Raw genomic sequence first — 18954 nt, 5'->3', positions numbered from 1 at the left:
ACAAACACGTGCGCACACACGGAGACACTCACCACGTCACGGAACACCACAGCTCGCAGACGATTAATGTCCACGTCCTGCAGGAGGCGGTCAGGGTCCTTGATGGGAGACAGGTTACTAGGGACAATCTCTATGGCTGTCCAAAGCGGAGAGATAACACAATATGACATGCTACTCTGCAACAGTCCTGCGTTTTTAACGGCACATATGGAGCTAAAAAAGGATCTGAAGACATTTGCAGTAAAAATGTCTCTGAATGAATCAAATTAAAAGTTTCAAGCACGCCCCTACCTTGGTGGAAGCCACGGCGTTTAGCAGGATTTCCTGAGTCTTAATGTTGTTGTTGGGAACCGCGGATTTAATTGCCGCGGCGGTGCTGTGTCTGTGCCGGCATTCCAGACAATTCCTCACGGCCACACAACACACTGCACAAACACAAACAAAAACACACAACTATGAGCATAAAAAATGCAGTCAGCAAAGGTTTCCGGAGGAGGTTTTTCAGGAGTAATTCAGGATAATACACGCTTGATATCACGCATGACTTTCTTTAAAATGAATCAGTTATCGGTGATGAGTGTTTGTGTGTGTTTTCCGGGGACACGGAGACAGACACGGGGAGTCAAATGAGCAGCCAGACTGATTTCACACTGAGGGCCAGTGTGTAACAGTCTGACGGTGGTTTCCCCGCTCCACTAATCACAGTGTGGAATCAACGGGAACAGACGCCACAGGAAACTGAACGGTTTTTCATGCAAATTAAGATCTAATTTTACAGTTTCAACCTCCAGCTGTGACTCCGACTTTCCCGCCGTCAAAACTTTAAATAACAGCACAAATATTTAGGAATTTGCATGAAAATTAGCCAAAAAAAGAGTCCAGATTTATGTTCAACAGGAAACTGGGCTTCTTACACTCGCGTCTGGTGAACACAAAGTGCTCAATAAGAAGTAGTAAAACAAAACAAACAAACAAGCAGTTGAATAAAAGTAAAAGCCTATCATTTTTTAACTGATTTTACAAATGAACATTTAACTTTTTTTGGAATACCACAAAAAAAAATCAATTGACCCTTCAGTCCACTAGATGGTGCCAAGTGCTCACTCTCACTAGAGCTGTGGTGCGAGTATATTATCACGATACTGGGATAATATCATATCGTGGTGTCCCGGGGTCGTTCCAACCCCCTATTAAAACCTATGTAAAGAAATAAGATTTAAAAAAACAAACAAACAAGGTTTTGAGATGTGATTTAAAATAAGGTACGGATGTGATTTGTCTAAGATCAGTGGGAAGAGAGGGTTGCGACTCTCACACAACTTGAAGCTTTAAAAGTAAGTTATATCATATAAAACCAAATGTTTAATTAATTTTAGGTCGTGGTGATTAAACCTATGCCAGACCAGCTGCTGAAGTTCAAGGCAAGCATCAAAAATGAGAAAGAAAAAGGTGATTTAATCGACTTTGGACAGCAGAACAACTTTGGCATTTTTGATCTAAATGAGACTGTCGGATGAAATACAGATCAAGAGCTTTTTCCTTTGTTGTTTCAAGAAATAGGTACACACAAAAAAAAACCCTGCTGTAGTATATGTGCCAGGCCTGTATGTGGTGCTGTAAATTTCCACAAAGTAATGTTTTGGCTGTATACACGGAAATGCAAAAGACATTTTTTTAAAGCTCCGTATTTTGTTCTCAGCTTTCCAAAAATAGCGTGTTACGAATCCTGTGTGGAAACTTGCTGATTCTCCTAAACACACCATAACCCTGCTGGAAAAACCAGCATAGACCAGCATAGTTTCCATGCTGATCTATGCTGGTCATTGCTGGTTTGGTGCTGGTTTTATGCTGGTCATGCTGGTAGACCAGCATGGACCAGCATAATGATGCTGATGGACCAGCATAGACCACCATGGAACAGCACAGACCACGGTGGACCAGCATAGACCACCATGGACCAGCACAGACCACCATGGACCAGCATAGACCACCATGGACCAGCAAAGACCACCGTACTGTACGTAGACCAGCATAGACTAACACAGAGCAGCATAGACCAACAGAGACCAGCATAGACCAACACAGACCAGCATAGACCACCATAGACAAGCATACTGATGCTGGTGGACCAGCATAGACCACAACAGACCAGCACAATGATGCTGGCAGACCAGGATAAACCATGATAGACCAGCATGGACCAGCATAGACCAGCATAATGATGATGGTGGACCAGCATAGACCAGCACAATGATGCTGATTGACCACCATAGACCAGCAAAGACCAGCATAACGATGCTAGTGGACCAGCATGGACCAGCATAGACACAACAAAATGCTGGTTTTTCTCACAGGGAAATTTTCAAATTCTGGGTTCAGCTGTTCTCTACCTTGTACTCATATGTAAATTCAGTGAATCTATTACTCTCTCTCTCACACACACACACACACACACACACACAGAGGGTAAAATATGCACAAAGGTAGATATGACCTCATGGAGTCCTGGGAGACAAACCAGTGACAAACACAAAGGGCTGCCATTTACAGAGAGAACCTGATTGGACTGCAAATGACTCTCTCTGCTTGTTATAAATTCCCCTTCACATTTTTACTGCTGGAAACTGCAGCGGGAAACCAGCATGTTCTCCATTTAAGTACGCAATTAGCTAAGGACTCTAAAATTAATTAGTTTTGCTGATCAAACAGAGGCTTTCCTGGGATGAGAGGGATTATTAGTGTGTGTGAAGAGAATGCTGCTGTGGTATTTTGTAGCTCATCAATTTTCAGACTAACTGGAAAAGCGTGTATTATACCCTTTTAAATCCCCTCCCTAACTGATGGGTTAGGGTTAAACCCCTTCCTGCACAGAGTGACACACACGCGGTGGCGATCTCACCGAGTCTGAGGCACTGACGCATCAGGCCACCGGAGGACATGTTCTTCTCTGCCTCGATCTCACTGAAGTTCAGGGAACTGGAGAAGACCAGCACGTCCACCAGGACCATGAGACGGGACAGGAACGTGATGGCGGTCTCTGAGGACATCCCCTGCGTCGCCTCGATATTGTCCAACTCAGTCTATCGCAGGAAAGACCCAAGAAGTGTAAAAACAACAAAAATCAACATTTTCAACACAAACACTAAATTCAATGTAAGAAACACTGACATCTAATGGTGAGACGGCAGATTGCAACTCACTGATGCGCTACGGTGGCCTCTGTAAAGCAAGGCCGTTGCCTCAAGTGCATATTAAGGGCTTATTTTCAGGCTTCAAAAGCCAATGAATCTTTATTTTGAAGTGATAATACACTTAAAGAGTAACTAAACCCCCTGGTCTCAGAATCAGAAAATAATATTTATTGTTGCCAGGTAAATACACTGGTTGCAGAATGGACGTGCGGCGCCCTGGTTCGCACAGCTCCGCCAAGTGACACTGCTTGGGTCTCACTCAGGTGTTTTTGGGGTTCTTCTCGCACGGAAGTACGCTATAAATGATGTAAACACAACAAACGCAGCAGTATTTCTATGGACCGAAAAAAAAGAAGTACGGTTTGTGATGTAGTTGTGGCATCAAAACGGGATGTTTTATTCTGAAAAATAAACCGGATTTTTCATTTTTCCTACTTCTCCCGCTCGTGCTGAACACTCCGACCCTGCCCCATATTGGGGGTGTGGCTAGAGGAGGACGGTTGGTGACAAAGCACCGGGAAGAGCCAGCTAATATGAAAATTCAAATGTAATGGGAGGTGTTTAGAGAGGCAGTACATACATCTATTTTTAACACAAAATACATGATTGAAATACTTGTGTATTTCAATCACCAAACCAAAAAAAGTGGTTTAGGGATTTAGTTACTTGAAAATGTCACACTCTGGAACTTTAAGTATGAAAAGAAGGACAAAAGTGCGTTAAATGGGGTTAAATGACATTCAAAACGTTTTTTTGTGTTACAGCTAATGACAATTCAGTGTAACTCTACCTCAAGTGATATTGAGTCAGTTCAAACAAAAAGACAGTTGAAACTGTGAGTAATGCATAACTTGTCAGATAATTTCACACCAATTAGTTTCTAATTTTACCTCCGGCAGAAATGGTTTACAATTAATTATAACCTTCGGAGAGTTTTCCTGCAGTTGTATGCTTCACTTTCTCCACATACAGCTGCTATTTTTTTTGTTTTTCATGTATTAACATTCAGCCTTGACACTAAAACTACAGTGAAAGAGTGCCACTTTTACGTCATTCTGCTGGTGGAAGAACAATATCATTATCAACAGATGTTTTTCTATTTTTGCTGGGATCCGCGAGCGTCACGCGTGACAAAAGACAACTCCGACACTCAAAAATAGACATCTCAGGTGCATCTCACACGTACAATGTGAACGCTCTAATCTGTTAAAATGAAAAAAACGTGACGATAATGCAGCAGCAACAGCAGCACACTCAAACACGAGAAAAAAAAACAGAGGCAAAATAACAACATACAGCAACAAAAATCAGAAATTATGAGAGAAATCTGCCACATTTTATACGTATTACGTGCAAATGAGCTGTGAAGTCTGATCTCAAACAGAAACTCAGACTGTATCAAGACACCAGCACTTATTATGAGCGACCACAAGATGGCAGTAGACCCCTTTGGTGAAAGCGGCGAAGGTGCACTTACAGTGGGAGAGGTGGCCGCAGAGAGCAGAGGTAAGATCCCGCCGCAGGCAATAATGATGTTGTCGACCATTTGTGAAATGAGGTGGATGGTGTTGTGCACAAATATGATGTTTTCATTACTGTTAACAAAGTCCATGACAGATTTGGTGGAGTGGCTGCAAGGAAAGGCAAGGTGGGGGGAGGAGATTTAAATCAATTAAATGTGGAGTAATATAAATCATTTACATAAAAAGGCAGATGCAATATCTGTCTAAAACAGCAATAAAATGTTGTAACGGGGAGAGACACACACACACATACACAAACCTCCTCCAAACATGGACGTCACTCTCCAGAGCAAACAGCAGGTCAGTGAGGAGCCTCTGGTGCATCGTCGACCATTTGAACTCTGGGATGCGGAACATGGTGGTCCGCGGGCCGGGACTGAACTGACGTCGCTGTTCCTCGGTCATAGGCGTCGCCCTGAAGCCCAGGTCCACGTGGATGTCCCTCTCCGTTTGAGCGGCGACGTGGCCGTGAAGACCCTGGCAGCACGGGGAGCAAGCGATGAGTACAATCGATGAATTTAACGTGACGTTTAATATAACGATCAACGAGGGAGGGGCCATTTCCATAGCACCAAAAAGAAGGACATGGGACTACATCGCAATACGATTTTGTCCATGGTAACGACAGTAGGATGATACCGTAATTATGAGAGACTATTTCATTTATGATATATCATGATGTAACAGAATGTATGTGTAACTCACTGATTGGTCAGAGAGTGTTGTCACAGGAAGAGTCATGAGCGCGACGTCCGACACGAGAATCAAAGTGAAATAATGCCCAACTGTAGATCAGTTTAAAAATCCCTGAAAACGTGCGTTAATCTCCAACATTTAGCCAAGGAAATGTCTAAAATCTCAATATTTATTCAGCAAACTGGGGATGAATAACCCTACTGCGAGGACAGAGAATAAAAACGCTGAGAATGACGCCACTCGGGCATAAAGCTAATGCTAACGCTAACTCTGCAGCTACAGTCACACTAGCAAGCCTTTAAGTCAGCACACAAACGTTCTTAACAGATATAAATGAGGGTGACTGTGATGGCAGAGCAGCGTTTGTTCAGAGAGAAGCTATTGAAGCTGATATGTCTGCAAATAAATGTCCAAACCCTTCGAGACAGAAGGTTTGTGAGGTTTTTTGGGGGCTAACGCTGCTGCTGCTGCTCTCTGCGCTTCTTCACTACAATCTTTGAGCTAAAAGCAGGAAAAGGTCACACTGTCTCCTTCCCTCCGCATACAGTTATATATTTAAGTTTATATCTGCCAGTGTTTATTCCAAATGAACAGAAATAATCACGACAAAATCACCATTTGTGGCCCTAAAAAACTCTAAACGACATCCTTATCATCCGTGTCACTAACTCTTTCAAACTGGGGCCTTTAGTAAGTAAGTAAAGCTTATTTATAAAGCACCTTACACAGATATTAAAAAAAGTGCTTTACAATAAAATAAATACAATGAATAATAAAAGAGACATAACAATAGAACATAGACACAAAGACACAGAGTCTTAGCCATGAAAACCCTCTTCTATCAAAAAGCATTCTTTAAGCAATTTAAGGCTTTTAACGCTTTAAAGTGTTATAATTCCACCCTCATTCTCTACCTACACAAAGGAAATATGAATAAAATACAAGATCACTCACAGAGCAAAGACCTCCGCCGAAGATTGAACACTTTGTCACCTGGACTGTTTACATGAAGAAGAAGAAGAACTTTCTGGATCTGTGTAGAACTTTACCTTCTCATAGTTCTTAACATCTATCTTACAGAAAAAAATTTATCCTGATCTGTTAAACTGTCGCTGAGATACACACGTCTGAACCTGTCAAACGGGACTGAACCATGTTAGATTTAAATTGCCGCCATATCTGTAATACGTACCTACAGTTTACCTATGTATCTACAGTTTTGCCCATTTTAATAGACTGAGATTTCTTGAAAACGTCATCAGTGGGCAGATTCTTACTTGCGGTGATCACCTACCCATCATCACATATACACGTCTGAACTACCCATTTTAAACTGGAGTTGCAGCAAAATCCGTAATCCGTAATCTATAGTTTTGTCAATTTCAAGAGGTAGTAGGATTTCTTGAAAATTTTGAAAACCAATTTTGGTGACGTCATCAGTGGGAGAATTCTTACCAAAATTGAATGGATCATACTTTGGTGATCGCCGAGACGTCGCTGAGATTTACACATGTTAAATTTAAACTGCCCGCCAAATCCGTAATCTGGATCAGAACCAGAGAAAAGTTAGCCTGATGGTAGAGTGTCAGTTTTGACAGAGATATTTCTAATTTCTCCCCCCATGATAAGAGATTTTTGTGACGTCATCAGTGGGAGGATTCTTACCAAAATTTAAGGGGAACATACGTGGGCGATCACCTAAACAATTCAGAAAACTGCAGACAATCATCTGCGATGATTAAAACACCACCTCCTAGGTGGAGGTAAGTAAAGACTAATGCAAAAACACTTGAAAAAAGTTAATGAAAATCTATAAAAATATAGATTATGGGCAACATACTTGGGCGATCGCTTACCCATCACAAAGAATTCAGAAAACGGAGACGGGAAGTTAAACCCACGCCAATGAAAACATAACCTCCTTGGCGGAGGGAAACAACAGGCTACAGTAAATGCAACCTCGAAAACAGAATATAAATGAGTCAGTGCAACAAACAGGGCTGTTTTTTTTGTTTAAATAAAAAAAAACAGTGAGAATTAATTAAACCAGACCAATTACAGTCGAGAAGTACAAAAAGGCACAGAATAAATTCTGTCTTCCACTAGGTGCCTGCATAGATAAAAGAGCGTGACCTATGAGAAAGAGAAAGGAAGCAATGAATAAATCCCAGGTGATTTTTTACAGAAGAATAAAAAAAATATATACTTTGTCTATTTCTGCCCTTTGTTGGCTCAGCCAGCTACAGAATTTGAGCAACCCAGTTTCCGGAGTCTCAGAGGGACGTTGCTGGATGTGCACTGGGCCTTTTTGTCCCTATTACAAGCCGAGTTGGGGGGAAGAGAACAATCCCAGTGGGTCTGATAATGTAGAACTGTTCACTACAGGCCAACACATACCGACAATGGTAAATGGTCTCCTTCCTCACTTCCCACTCTATGAACCTTACACTCCAAACACTGTTATACTGCTCCCTAGTTAAAGCGCTCTCAGGTTATTTCGACTGGACGTCAATGAATCTATATGCTGTGTGTTTCTGATACAGTTACCCAAGCATTGTCCAATGCAACCCATTACATTTTTTATATATATATATATATACATATATATATATATATATATATATATATATATATATAGATACACACACAAGCTGCTTTCATGTTTTAATTACAGTTGTCCACATGTTATTATTAGGGGTGGGAATCATCGCCCACGATATAATCAATAATAGAGCGATACGACGCGTTTGACTGACGAAAACAAAAAACGCGAAAAGTTAAAAGTGCAGGGTTTCTCTATTTATTCACAACGCAGAAAACATAGGTCATAAAGTCTTTGTATATTGTGAAAGTTCATGACGTCTTCTGATTAAACTTTGTTTAATAACACCAGGAAAACCATTCATCAGTCATTTCAGACCACTGCAAACGACAGAACCATGTAATGAATTGGGTTAAAAACCTATACTCTAGACTAAATAAGTGTTGATTGATTGATTTTCAGCGTCCAACACCTTTTTTTTTTTAATTAATGTTATGGCTGCGGACAGCGGATACAAGAACTTGGACACCATCTTGGATGACAAACGGCAATACTGCAGCACATCTGCCAAAAGGCCAATCTGAGGAAGCTGAGTGATTTAAATCCTGACAGTTTGCTTAACTTGAAATGTTTTGCTCGACTTTCATCGAGTTTCTTTGAACCTTTGCACTAATTTGTCGGTTTGGCAACGTCAGCATGGTGAAAGAAAAGAGGTTAAGTGGCGTTGTACTGTAAAAATCATTGGCACTGAGAGACATAACCATAACGAGGTCTACCAAGGCAGAGTCACCCAGAGGGCAAAGGTCATCCTAGCTGACTCACATCAGAATTTTGTCCTCTCAGATGCCAGCTGTTGAATTTTTAAACCATCTTATGTTCTCTGACGAAGAACTTCAAACTCTCTATGTGTACTTTATATTTACTGTAATTACTCAATGTGGGAATTGGTCTATGGCAGACCTGAGGACAATGAAGACTTTCTGACAAACCTGTGTGGTGGCCGTTGTCTGAATCTTCTTCATCTCCTTGTCTTTGCCATCGTCTGATCTCTCCGTGTCAGAGCTGTTGTTCACTGCATCTGCTGCACGACTGGTCTTAGCAGCCGCTGGGTCCACATCACACGCAGCTGCCGCTGAGCCCTCGCTGACCTCTGGGCTTTTGGAGGCAGCCTTCGTCTCAGCGCCAGCCACGGCGCTGATGCCCTCCAAGGCCTGCAGTTCAAACTCATCCTTCTCCAGGATGCTGGGTAAAGAGCCAAGCCCAGAGCTGCCTGTCATGTGAGCGAGAAGGCCCAGCTCATCACTGGCACTGGTGTGCACAGAAGGGTTTAAGCTCGGCAGGACCAGAGGCTCAGCTGGAGTCAGATCAGGCAGGAGCTTGTCCTCCATGCTGCCGGTCACCTTGTCAAACAGGAAGTTGTTGCCGATATCGTCCTTGTCATCGTCTAACGTAATGAGGGGGGGTGCGGTCTGCTCGTCCATGCTGCCTTTTGGCAACAACACGCTGTTGGCATTGCTGTTGAGCTTTTCCACCGCAGCACAATAAACATTATCCAACAGAGAATCCACCCCCAACAGCGATCCATTCTCTGAAACTACCAACGTTTCAGAGGACAAGTCCATGTCTTCAAGTTTAACCTCCGTAGCCTCCACCTTCTCGGCCTTAATGTCCACCAGAAGTTCATGAACTTCAACCCTGACACCGTCTACCGCACCCTCCGTTTCAATCAGACTCTCTTCAGAAGCCTCCCCTTCAGCGAGCAGGTTGCGCGAGTCGGCGCTCTCATAGTCCGTGTCACTCTCAGGTGTGTGGGAGTTATCGTCCATTTCTATGGCACCCTTGATGCCTGACGCCTGAGCAGACAGGCCAGAGATGGTGCTCACTAACCCCTTCTTCCCTTTCTTTATGTTCTCTTCCTCCTGCCGCTGGTATTCTTCGTACATCTTTGCCAAATATTCTTTATGGGCCTCATATGTCACCTGTAAAAATGACAAGGTACAGCAGAGCAAAATTGCTTTAGTGACAAAAAAGGTGTATTCAATTGGTACAAGTTGCAACATGGCCAGTATGCCAAAGTATGCTTTAGGACGGTTGGGATTCAGAAAACGCAAGAATAGTTGGCTAACAGCTAGCACTTTTTTTTCCAGACGACGTCAGACGATCATGTTTGATGTTACAATGTGTTGTTGACTTTCTAGCCATCAAGGTAAACAGGTGCTCAAAGGTTTGGGCTTCCTTTGCTAAATTTTGGCAAAATGCAGCTGTATGAAACAAAAAAGGTAAAAAAAAAGGATAGTTGCTAGAAACACTAGCAACCCCACAAAACAACACATACAAATACAAAAATGTTCACACACTTAAAAAAACCAAACTACAGCTCTTGATAAACTTGAGGCAGCACAGTGTATTTGACTGTATAGCTAAACTACACATTTCTGCCGCTGTTGCTAATAGTAATGTAGTGGTTTCTGAAAGCTGAGAAGTTGCACGTCAAAGCCAACGTGTGGTTATTACGGTAATTTCACTCCTGCTGTTTCAGGAAGACGGCGAATCAGTGTCTTTGTCGCCAGAGAGGAGAGAGTTGGAAAAACTGCCTGTACATAGTTATTTTAAATACGATTTACACTGTTCATATTTCAAAGTTAACACACAAAATCTGGTTATTTGTGTATAACTGCAGTATAACTTGGTTTTTCTTCAACGTTATTCTGGAAAAATGGCCCGCCGGAGGGTCCAACCCGGCCCGTGAGATCATTTGTGATAAAAATACTATATGTTTCAGTTCCAGATACATGTGACTGAATGTTTTGTGCCTTTTAGATCCACTGTACCGGGGAATTGTCTGCCCCTTTACAGATACAGGTACAATCCCCAGTTACCTTTCATTTTAAATATATAGCGTCTTACTCCAGACTCCGTTAGCATCTCTTTTACAAACTTCTAATCCACTGGCTCAATAATACCAGAGCTAAAGTCAGTCAAAAGGAGTCCAGTGGTTAAATAAGAAGAGCCTGCCCTCTGGTGGTGATATAAGAAGTACACTTTCTCACAGGTCTCTGCTATTATTGATAAGTATCTGTATTTGTACAACCCTCGGGATACCCGTACCAAATGACATTCGCGCTGTACCTGCAATGAACGCAACCGAACAGATTATCCGTGGACAGCGTCAATCCGTGTTTCCTGTTTGAAGTACGGGACGGTTCTCACCTTAGAGTGGGCTATCGAGAGCGTGTCCACCCACACACGCCAGCCTCCCCACTCGTACTTGACGGCGTGGTAGAGCAGAATGCGAAAGATGTTGTACACCATCTCTGTGACCTTCTGCTCGTCAGAGTTTTTCGGATTGATGTAGCCGAGTGAGAACATCCAGTCCTGCCACACCGAGCACTGGAGTAGACACCTGCGGCGTGAACGTCACAACAAGGTCAACGCGTGAATTAACTTGCGTTTCACGTTACAGCAGACTGCTTTTGATCATAAATTAATTTGGTTTGTTTATTTGGCAGCAGTATCTGTGGAAAAACAAAGTGGCGGCCGAGACAGAAAAGGTCCAGCAATTAAAAGCCAATTAAACATTTTCTTTCTTGCCTCCACTTCAACAGCTTGACTCGACAAAGCCTTTCCCTGCCGATTCATTTTGCCTTGCTAACTATGATGTGGATTTAAGTCAGTGGCTTCACAAGACCTTTAATTGATTTGAAAGGATGTGAGAGTGGGGGAAAAGAAAAAAAATGAGAAAGCAAGCTGTCAAAGACACATCTGCGAGGCAACATGTGCGTGTCTGAGGATGAATTACCGCCCATATGAGCTAGTTAAATAAACATAAGGAGGAGGGAGATGAGTAATCGTCTTCTCTTTGATGCATTAATCAGCAAAATAATTGACAGGGGAGGTAGGTAAAAGTTCTGCTCACCGTCTGTTCTCTCGGCTGTTGCTGAACAGTTTGATCATGTCTGAGAGGAAGAGTCGCCGAACCTCCATGAGCTCAGCACTGGGGGCAGAGTTCTTCAAGATGGTTGCGGCCACCTTGAGAATCACTGACGGCGAACGCACAAATACACAAAAACGTCAATTTTTCACAGATTACTACGCACTTAAGGTGGGGAATAAAACCCCAACGTGACGGCTTACTTGGGTTCTGAATCTTGACCGTCGAGTCCGGGTCGGTGTGAGGTTTGTGCACCACCTGCGTGCACACCTGCTCTGTCAGAATCTAGCACATGAAGTGGAGAGAAGGCGGTCAGTGCCGCAGTTTGTAGCGACGCGGCGGCAGCGGCGGCTGCCGGGACATTTGAGAGGAGAGTGTGTTATTACCTCGTAGAGAGTGTTGTAGGTTGTTAACGTGACGGTGTTGGTGTGAAGCATGAGCCGCTCTCCCAGGAGAGTGAAGAGACTGTGTGTGTGCATGATCTCCACCTTCCTCCTGTGGATACACACACAAAAACAGTGGTAAAGTGGCCTGTTTAGAGCTCCCCGAAGCCACTGAAAGGATCAGTGAGTGCCATTAGCTTACCCCCCACCCCCACCCCCCTTTCACACCCACAGGTAGCCCAGGCTCTGGAGACAAGTGTCAGGAAATGCCTGCTGTCATAAACCGGGAGAATTTCTGTTGGCGGTGTGTGGGATAACGAAGTTAGCCTGTCACTGGAAATGGCTCCGAGATATAACACAGGGACGGCACGGGTAAGAACAGGTCTCACAGAAGCAACAAGGACGGCTGTCACAAAGCCGAGCCGGAGCCGCGCAACTCTGCTGCCACTGCAACAAGAATTTTCAGGATTCTTTTTTTGCAGAGGCTGGCAAATTGGACACTTAGGATGAGAGTGGTGATTCTCTCAACTGCTTAAATGTGCAAATTTGGTAGAAAAAGGGCAGACTAATGAGGCGTGGTATTGATGTGGAACTTGTACAAGTCTGCTCAACCAATAACGTACAGCACCGTGGGAGGCTGAGCTTGGATGTAGAGGCTTTTAGCGTGAATGTCTGAAAATGGTTTGTATCATGACACAGAATTTAAGATACAAATGGGGTGCAAGCTATTCAGTTTTTTTTGTTGATTTAGGCCCAGTTTGTAAAATTTAGAAAGGATTATTGGTCGTAATGGAATATACTACCCATAAGTATTTTTGTATAGGTGTATAATCTTTAAAAACATTTTTAGAATAAGTCTTTATATGTACTTTATGGAGGTCTAAATATGATGTGTGGGTGGAATTTAATCTCCGTGTCAAGAAATTAAAATAAGAAAAGGTGACAGACAAACAAAACAAAAACAATATGAAGACACAAGTTGGGGGAATACGACTGATATGAGGAGCCGCTTGACAAATTGTCATCCTGGAAAGATATGAGAAGATGTGATGAATAAACTCCTCGTGACAGCTCAGGAAATCACAAGACGTATATGCAATGCAAAAAGACCGCAAGCCATTTTCTGTGGTGGACAACAAAGGATTAAGTATAAACTTTAGTCAAACACTGTTAGCAGCTCTCCACAAAGAGATTGAAGATAAAACCGCTCAGAGACAAAAAGCAATCAGAGCGCGGCTCAAATCTGCTTCACTGTCACAATCAGAGACGACTACGATACCACTGTGTTGTGTTTGATACCAAAATGAACAACCTTGAGAACCTGTTTATGATTCATTCTTTCCACATTCAATTAGAAATCTTTATTTAATTTTTTGTTTTTAAATGTCATTAAAAAAACGTGTTGCTTTTCATACTTTTTTTTTTGATTTAAAATGAAATGGATAAAAGGGAACTGTGGAATGATAAAATCCTTCATTCAACAAAGCCGACTTGGTTATAACGAGGAAACTATCTTATCATACAGAGAGACATACAAATCTGACTTCTGGATCAGGTACATTTGCTTTGAGAACAAACGCAAACGTACGAAAAACAACGAATTTTTTTGCTTTCTTCAACTGAGGTTTTAAAACAATTATGAAATAACAAACAGTTTTTTGATTGAAGGATATTGTCGTCTGAATTTTCAACATTAGTTGTGTGAAAATCACTCATTATCAAGCAAAACTGGTATAGAAACAGAATGAACTGACATCAAATCAAATTGAAACCTTGTCAATCGGACTTGAATGGATTCAGAAAATCGTTTAATTCTTCTCTTCGTTGGCTAAACTTTAGTGAAACAGTGAACTACAATTTCAACTGTTGTGCTTTCAAACTGGCGATTTAAGTGAGGGGTGAAAGTAGGTTCTCTTACTTCCCTTTAGGATTTACAACTTTTCTCAGATGCGTGGAATCTCAAATTTTGGCAAAAGCATTAACAGAGACTCAACTGAAGGTAACACTTGAAGCGACTAACTCCAGACTTTGTTAGGATCTCTTTTACAAACTTCTAACCCAGAGGCTTAATAATACCAGAGCTAAAGTCAGCCAAGAAGTCAGTCTAAATGAATCAGGGGGTAAAACAGTCACAGAGCTGATGCCCCCAGTAACACACTACTACCACCACCACCACCACCAGGACCTTTTTCCCACTCGTCTCTTTAGTAAAGTAATTTTAGTTTTAGGGATCGATGCCAGGAGTTCAGGTGTTCTACATTAGAAAGTGCGACCTAATTTATAAACCTGGCAACCCAACAAAACTTTAAACATGTCAAGCTTGTAACATTTATTCCAAATGAGTGACAGGAGCAGACAGGACAGTGTTGTAAAAGAGATTTTAATCTATTTACAGAGGCTGTAAATAATAAATAAGAGAGATAAATCATGTTTTTGAATCGACATAAAAACCTGATTTATGATTATTTAGTGTATTATTGAGATAATTAAATGTTATGAGGTTTTACACTGTGGGAAACGTTTGAGATCTATTACTTCAAATCAGACTAGGTTAGTTTATATTTGACCTTTATATTAGACTGGTTTAGATTAGATAGCATAGATCATTTTAGATTTGATTACATTAGTTTAGATAAGATATAATACAACATTTTAGATTAAACTGGACTAATTTAGTTTAGATGAAATAGATTAGATTACTTTATATTAGACTAGACCAGTGGTTCTCAAACTTTTTTTGTTGGGTCCCCCTTTGGAGGAAGAAATTTCTCACAAAATTGTAACAATGTGTCAAGTATAACATTTATAATATTAGAACAAACATTTTACTTTTCTTTCAATAATTTGTTGTGCAAATAACATTTTTGCTTTAGCAATACAAATAACCTCAATATTGCTTCGTGAGAAAGCAATTTTCAAACAAAAATATGAATTTTATTTTTTGAATTCTTTAATTATAACAATGTCATTTTTTTAAACAATAAATACATTTGGATAACAAAGAATACTTTACCAATATCAATAATTTGCTGTGCAAATAACATTTTTTTGTATTAGCAATACAAATGCTGTCCCCTGCCAATGGTTTGAGACACAACACACAGAGAGGTCTTTGGTGGCATTTTCTCATCTTGGGTTTTGGTTGTTGTGAATCATTGTTCCGTTCGGCTGATGTTGGCTTGTTGTTAGTTTCTGAAACATAGCATTCTTTTTGCCCCTGTCAGAAACCTCCATTCTCCACTAAAAGTTCCGTCTGCTAAACTTTAGTTTAACTCGCGCCCCCCTTGAAAATCTCCACGCCTGTGGGGGCCCGCCCCACAGTTTGAAAAAGGCCGGAGTAGACTATTTTAGATTAGAATATTTTTAGATTAGATACAATAGATTATTTTAGATTACACTAGATTAGATATAATTAGATAAATTCCTTTTAAACGGTTTTAGATTGGACAAGACTAGTATAGAATACATGATACATGGATTATATTACTTTAGTTTAGATTATATAAAATAGTTTATTTTAGATTACACAAGGTTAGATTTGATTGGACTAGTTTATCTTGGATTAGTTTAGATTAGAAAATATTTATATTAGATACAATAGATTTTTAGAACACACTAGATTAGGTTTGATTAGACTAGTTAATCTAAAACTAATTTAGATTGGACTAGACTAGTTTAGTTTAGATTAAAAAGAATGGATTACTTCATATTAAATTTACTATATTATATTAGATTAGAAAATATTTAGATTAGATACAATAGATTATTTAAGATTACACTAAACTAGATTTGATTAGACTGACTATTTTAATTTCGACAAAATCATAAGAAATTATACTTAAATATAATTGAGATATTTACATAATTTATAAAACATACATTAAAATGTTTTTTTAGGTTGTTACATGGTGTAAAATCATTGAGGGCTATTTTTCTCAAACATTAAATGATTTATTAGACAGATTAATCTGATGCACTGTATGTGTGTGTGTGTGTGTTACTTACTTGTGGCCCAAATGCTTGAGGAAGTACCCGAGCACTTTGAGGGACTGAACTCGGATGCTTTCACTTTTTGAGGCCACGAGTTTGTAGATGACTCTGGAAAATAAGAATAAGAAGAAGCGGTGAAACGCCTGCAAACGGGACTCGATGTGGACGTAATGAAATGCAGCGGCGATGATGAAGAGGTTCCCGGCCACGGTTCTTTCCCTCGGAGTGAATTTACATTAGCATTAAATGAACGCAGTGGTATTTTCCTGGAGATGCACGTGTAGCTTTCCGCCATGTCCATTTATATTTTATAAGATCTCATGAGGCGAATCTGATCACTGGTGTCATTTTTGTGGTGAATTCAGTATGTTAATGTTGTTACTTTTCCATGCATAGTGTATTTCTGCTTTTGCCTCCTGTGAATTATTCATGCCTCACACATGGAGCAGCAGGAGCTGTGGTTTATTTTTGTATATATCACTATATCACCTCTCCATTTTGTGTAGAGGGATTTAGTCTTTTTTTTTTCTCTGGGAAAGGAGGCGGGGACTTATTACCGTATTCCATGTCTCTGGTCAAAAGCAGGGATCATGGAGGCGGGGTGTTCAGACATGAGGGCGACCACCAGCTGTAAGACGTCGTGAAGATTCTCATCCTGCAGAGACACAACAACGATGGAGAGACAGAGCAGCAGAAATGGTTCTGTTTGACCAACATTTAAAATAATAATGATAATAACAATGAAAGTTGCAGTGTGTAAAATGTACACCTGGACAGTAGAAGTAGAAGAAATAAGAGCAGAAGAAGTAGAAGAAATGCAAGTGGAAGCAAAAGCAGAAGCAAAATAAGTAGAAGTAGAATAAATAAGAGTAGAAGAAGAAGCAGAAGAAGTAGAAGACACAGAAGTAGAAGTAGAAGAAGTAGAAGCAGGTAAACTGTTGACAAAGCTCACTGAGGGCTTTTATGTCATCACAGTGTTCGAAAAATCCCAATTTGTTTTATATGGACTTTAACTAAACAAGTCATGAATCTTCCACCTTCAGTTTTCTATCAAACACCATGGAGTGATCTTGTGGAATCAACAGTTGCATTTAATAGATTCAACCGTTAGAAAATTACCATCTATTTTGTTTCCGAGTCGTATATCGCTTGTTCTCCTGGGTGTGGTTTTCGAACAGGATTCTACCGTAACCTCACTCAAACTATTGTTATCTTGTATTTTCTCTGTGCCATATAAAAGAAAGAGTACATAATAAAAGAGAGGCACCGGTTCACAGAGGGAAGAATAGAGCTGTTGCTCTTCGCTCGGCGATGATAACGTACGTGCCGCGCAAATGTGTCACCTGCAATTGCCAAATACGTCCAAGCCCTCGGGAGCCAAGTGGCTTCGTGGTCATTGTAGAATGAAAAGCGCGGTTGGCAATTTGTCTTGGTGATTAGTTTAAAATGAAATGTGACCCTGAAGCTAAGGGCAACAAAGTGTCACGCTAACAGACTTGGCGCCGAGGCGGACTTTCACTCACCTCCTGCATCGTTAGAAGATAGTTGAGGATGCTCTGCAGCTCGTCCTCCCTCACACCCTGGTCCTGAAACAAAACAAAGAATTACGTTGACAGCAAATAAATGGAAGGCGTGTAGGAAACGTATCATAGTAAGTCATAAAATGGCCATGGTGTCTTTCATTTGCGACCACTTTTTGGTTTTGTCTTGATTTGAACAAGATGGTATAGGCTGAGAATAAGATGCATATTTCAAGCCTATTTTCTCATCTAGGGTTACGATTCCTCACATTTTCCTCCAGGAAAAAAACACTTCACAGACTCTAGAAAAGACAACAGTCCACAGACGTGCATTATTTCTCCTCGGCGCAGCTGAAACTGGAGCCTCGCGAGGTGCTGCGAGGCATGAAGACAGGTGCAATGTACCTTCAGGATGAGCTGCTTGAGGAAGAGAAGCATAAACGCCCGCAGAGAAATTATTTCTTTCTGGGTCGGCCTTGGACCATCTGCAGAGAGAGAGAGAGAGAGAGAGAGAGAGAGAGTGAGGAAGCAATAAAAATGCGACAGAAGGCAGTGGAACCAAATAAGATAAAGTGTCTTGAATTGTATTCTGTTGTCTCTTCATAACCATTCTCAGTCTACGGTTTCGCGCTTGATGTTTTTTTGATTTGATAGTGAAATATTTGTCATAATATGCTCCCCTGCATTTATCAAAAGGCACAGAAGCATTATTTCAAACACCATTATGTACTGTATTATTGGCTAAAAGTTTCACTTTTCCAACTGATCATCAGCCTCAATGAATCAAAGAAGAATTAGCAGGATATAGATAAACATATAGCAGGATTTAATATCAAGGAGGAAGGTTTTATTTATCCTTTTTTAGCTTGTTGGTGTTAATTTATGCAGAGACGTGACGTCCAGAGCCTTATGTGCATGCACCGAGGGACCCTAACATTAAGTGAATTAGAAATTATTACTATTTTGCAGGGCAGGCAGTGTATACTTGTTATTTAGGTTGCACCCACCATCTGTCTGTACGCCAATTAGCTTTGGCAACAACACAGTGCCAAGGCAGCACAGCAGCCGCGTCTGTCCAGCAAATTCAACTTGCACAGCACCAAATCGCAACATGCTTAATCTCAAGGCACTTAGGGAGGCAGAGACCTTTCAATATTATAAAGAACTAGACTCAAAGA

The 18954-nt window shown here is 41.0% G+C and overlaps 1 protein-coding gene across 2 annotated transcripts in view; it reads right to left on the bottom strand.

Moving 5' to 3' along the window:
* Window positions 1-18954, bottom strand: part of nbeab (neurobeachin b) — a 306319-nt gene that overhangs the window by 191795 nt on the left and 95570 nt on the right. For both annotated transcript variants that reach the window (XM_058633432.1, XM_058633433.1), the window contains exons 14-27: window positions 18182-18261; window positions 17780-17842; window positions 16814-16911; window positions 16272-16364; window positions 12270-12378; window positions 12087-12168; window positions 11869-11992; window positions 11163-11355; window positions 8942-9931; window positions 4974-5191; window positions 4669-4822; window positions 2900-3080; window positions 292-425; window positions 33-98 (exon numbers count right to left, since the gene is read on the bottom strand). In XM_058633432.1, the coding sequence (XP_058489415.1) occupies window positions 33-98; window positions 292-425; window positions 2900-3080; window positions 4669-4822; window positions 4974-5191; window positions 8942-9931; window positions 11163-11355; window positions 11869-11992; window positions 12087-12168; window positions 12270-12378; window positions 16272-16364; window positions 16814-16911; window positions 17780-17842; window positions 18182-18261 (2585 nt within the window). The remainder of the gene's footprint in view (window positions 1-32; window positions 99-291; window positions 426-2899; window positions 3081-4668; window positions 4823-4973; window positions 5192-8941; window positions 9932-11162; window positions 11356-11868; window positions 11993-12086; window positions 12169-12269; window positions 12379-16271; window positions 16365-16813; window positions 16912-17779; window positions 17843-18181; window positions 18262-18954) is intronic.

Source organism: Solea solea, chromosome 7 (assembly GCF_958295425.1).
Source record: "Solea solea chromosome 7, fSolSol10.1, whole genome shotgun sequence".
Taxonomy (NCBI): Eukaryota; Metazoa; Chordata; class Actinopteri; order Pleuronectiformes; family Soleidae; genus Solea; species Solea solea.
This window is presented reverse-complemented; position numbering and strand designations above follow the sequence as displayed.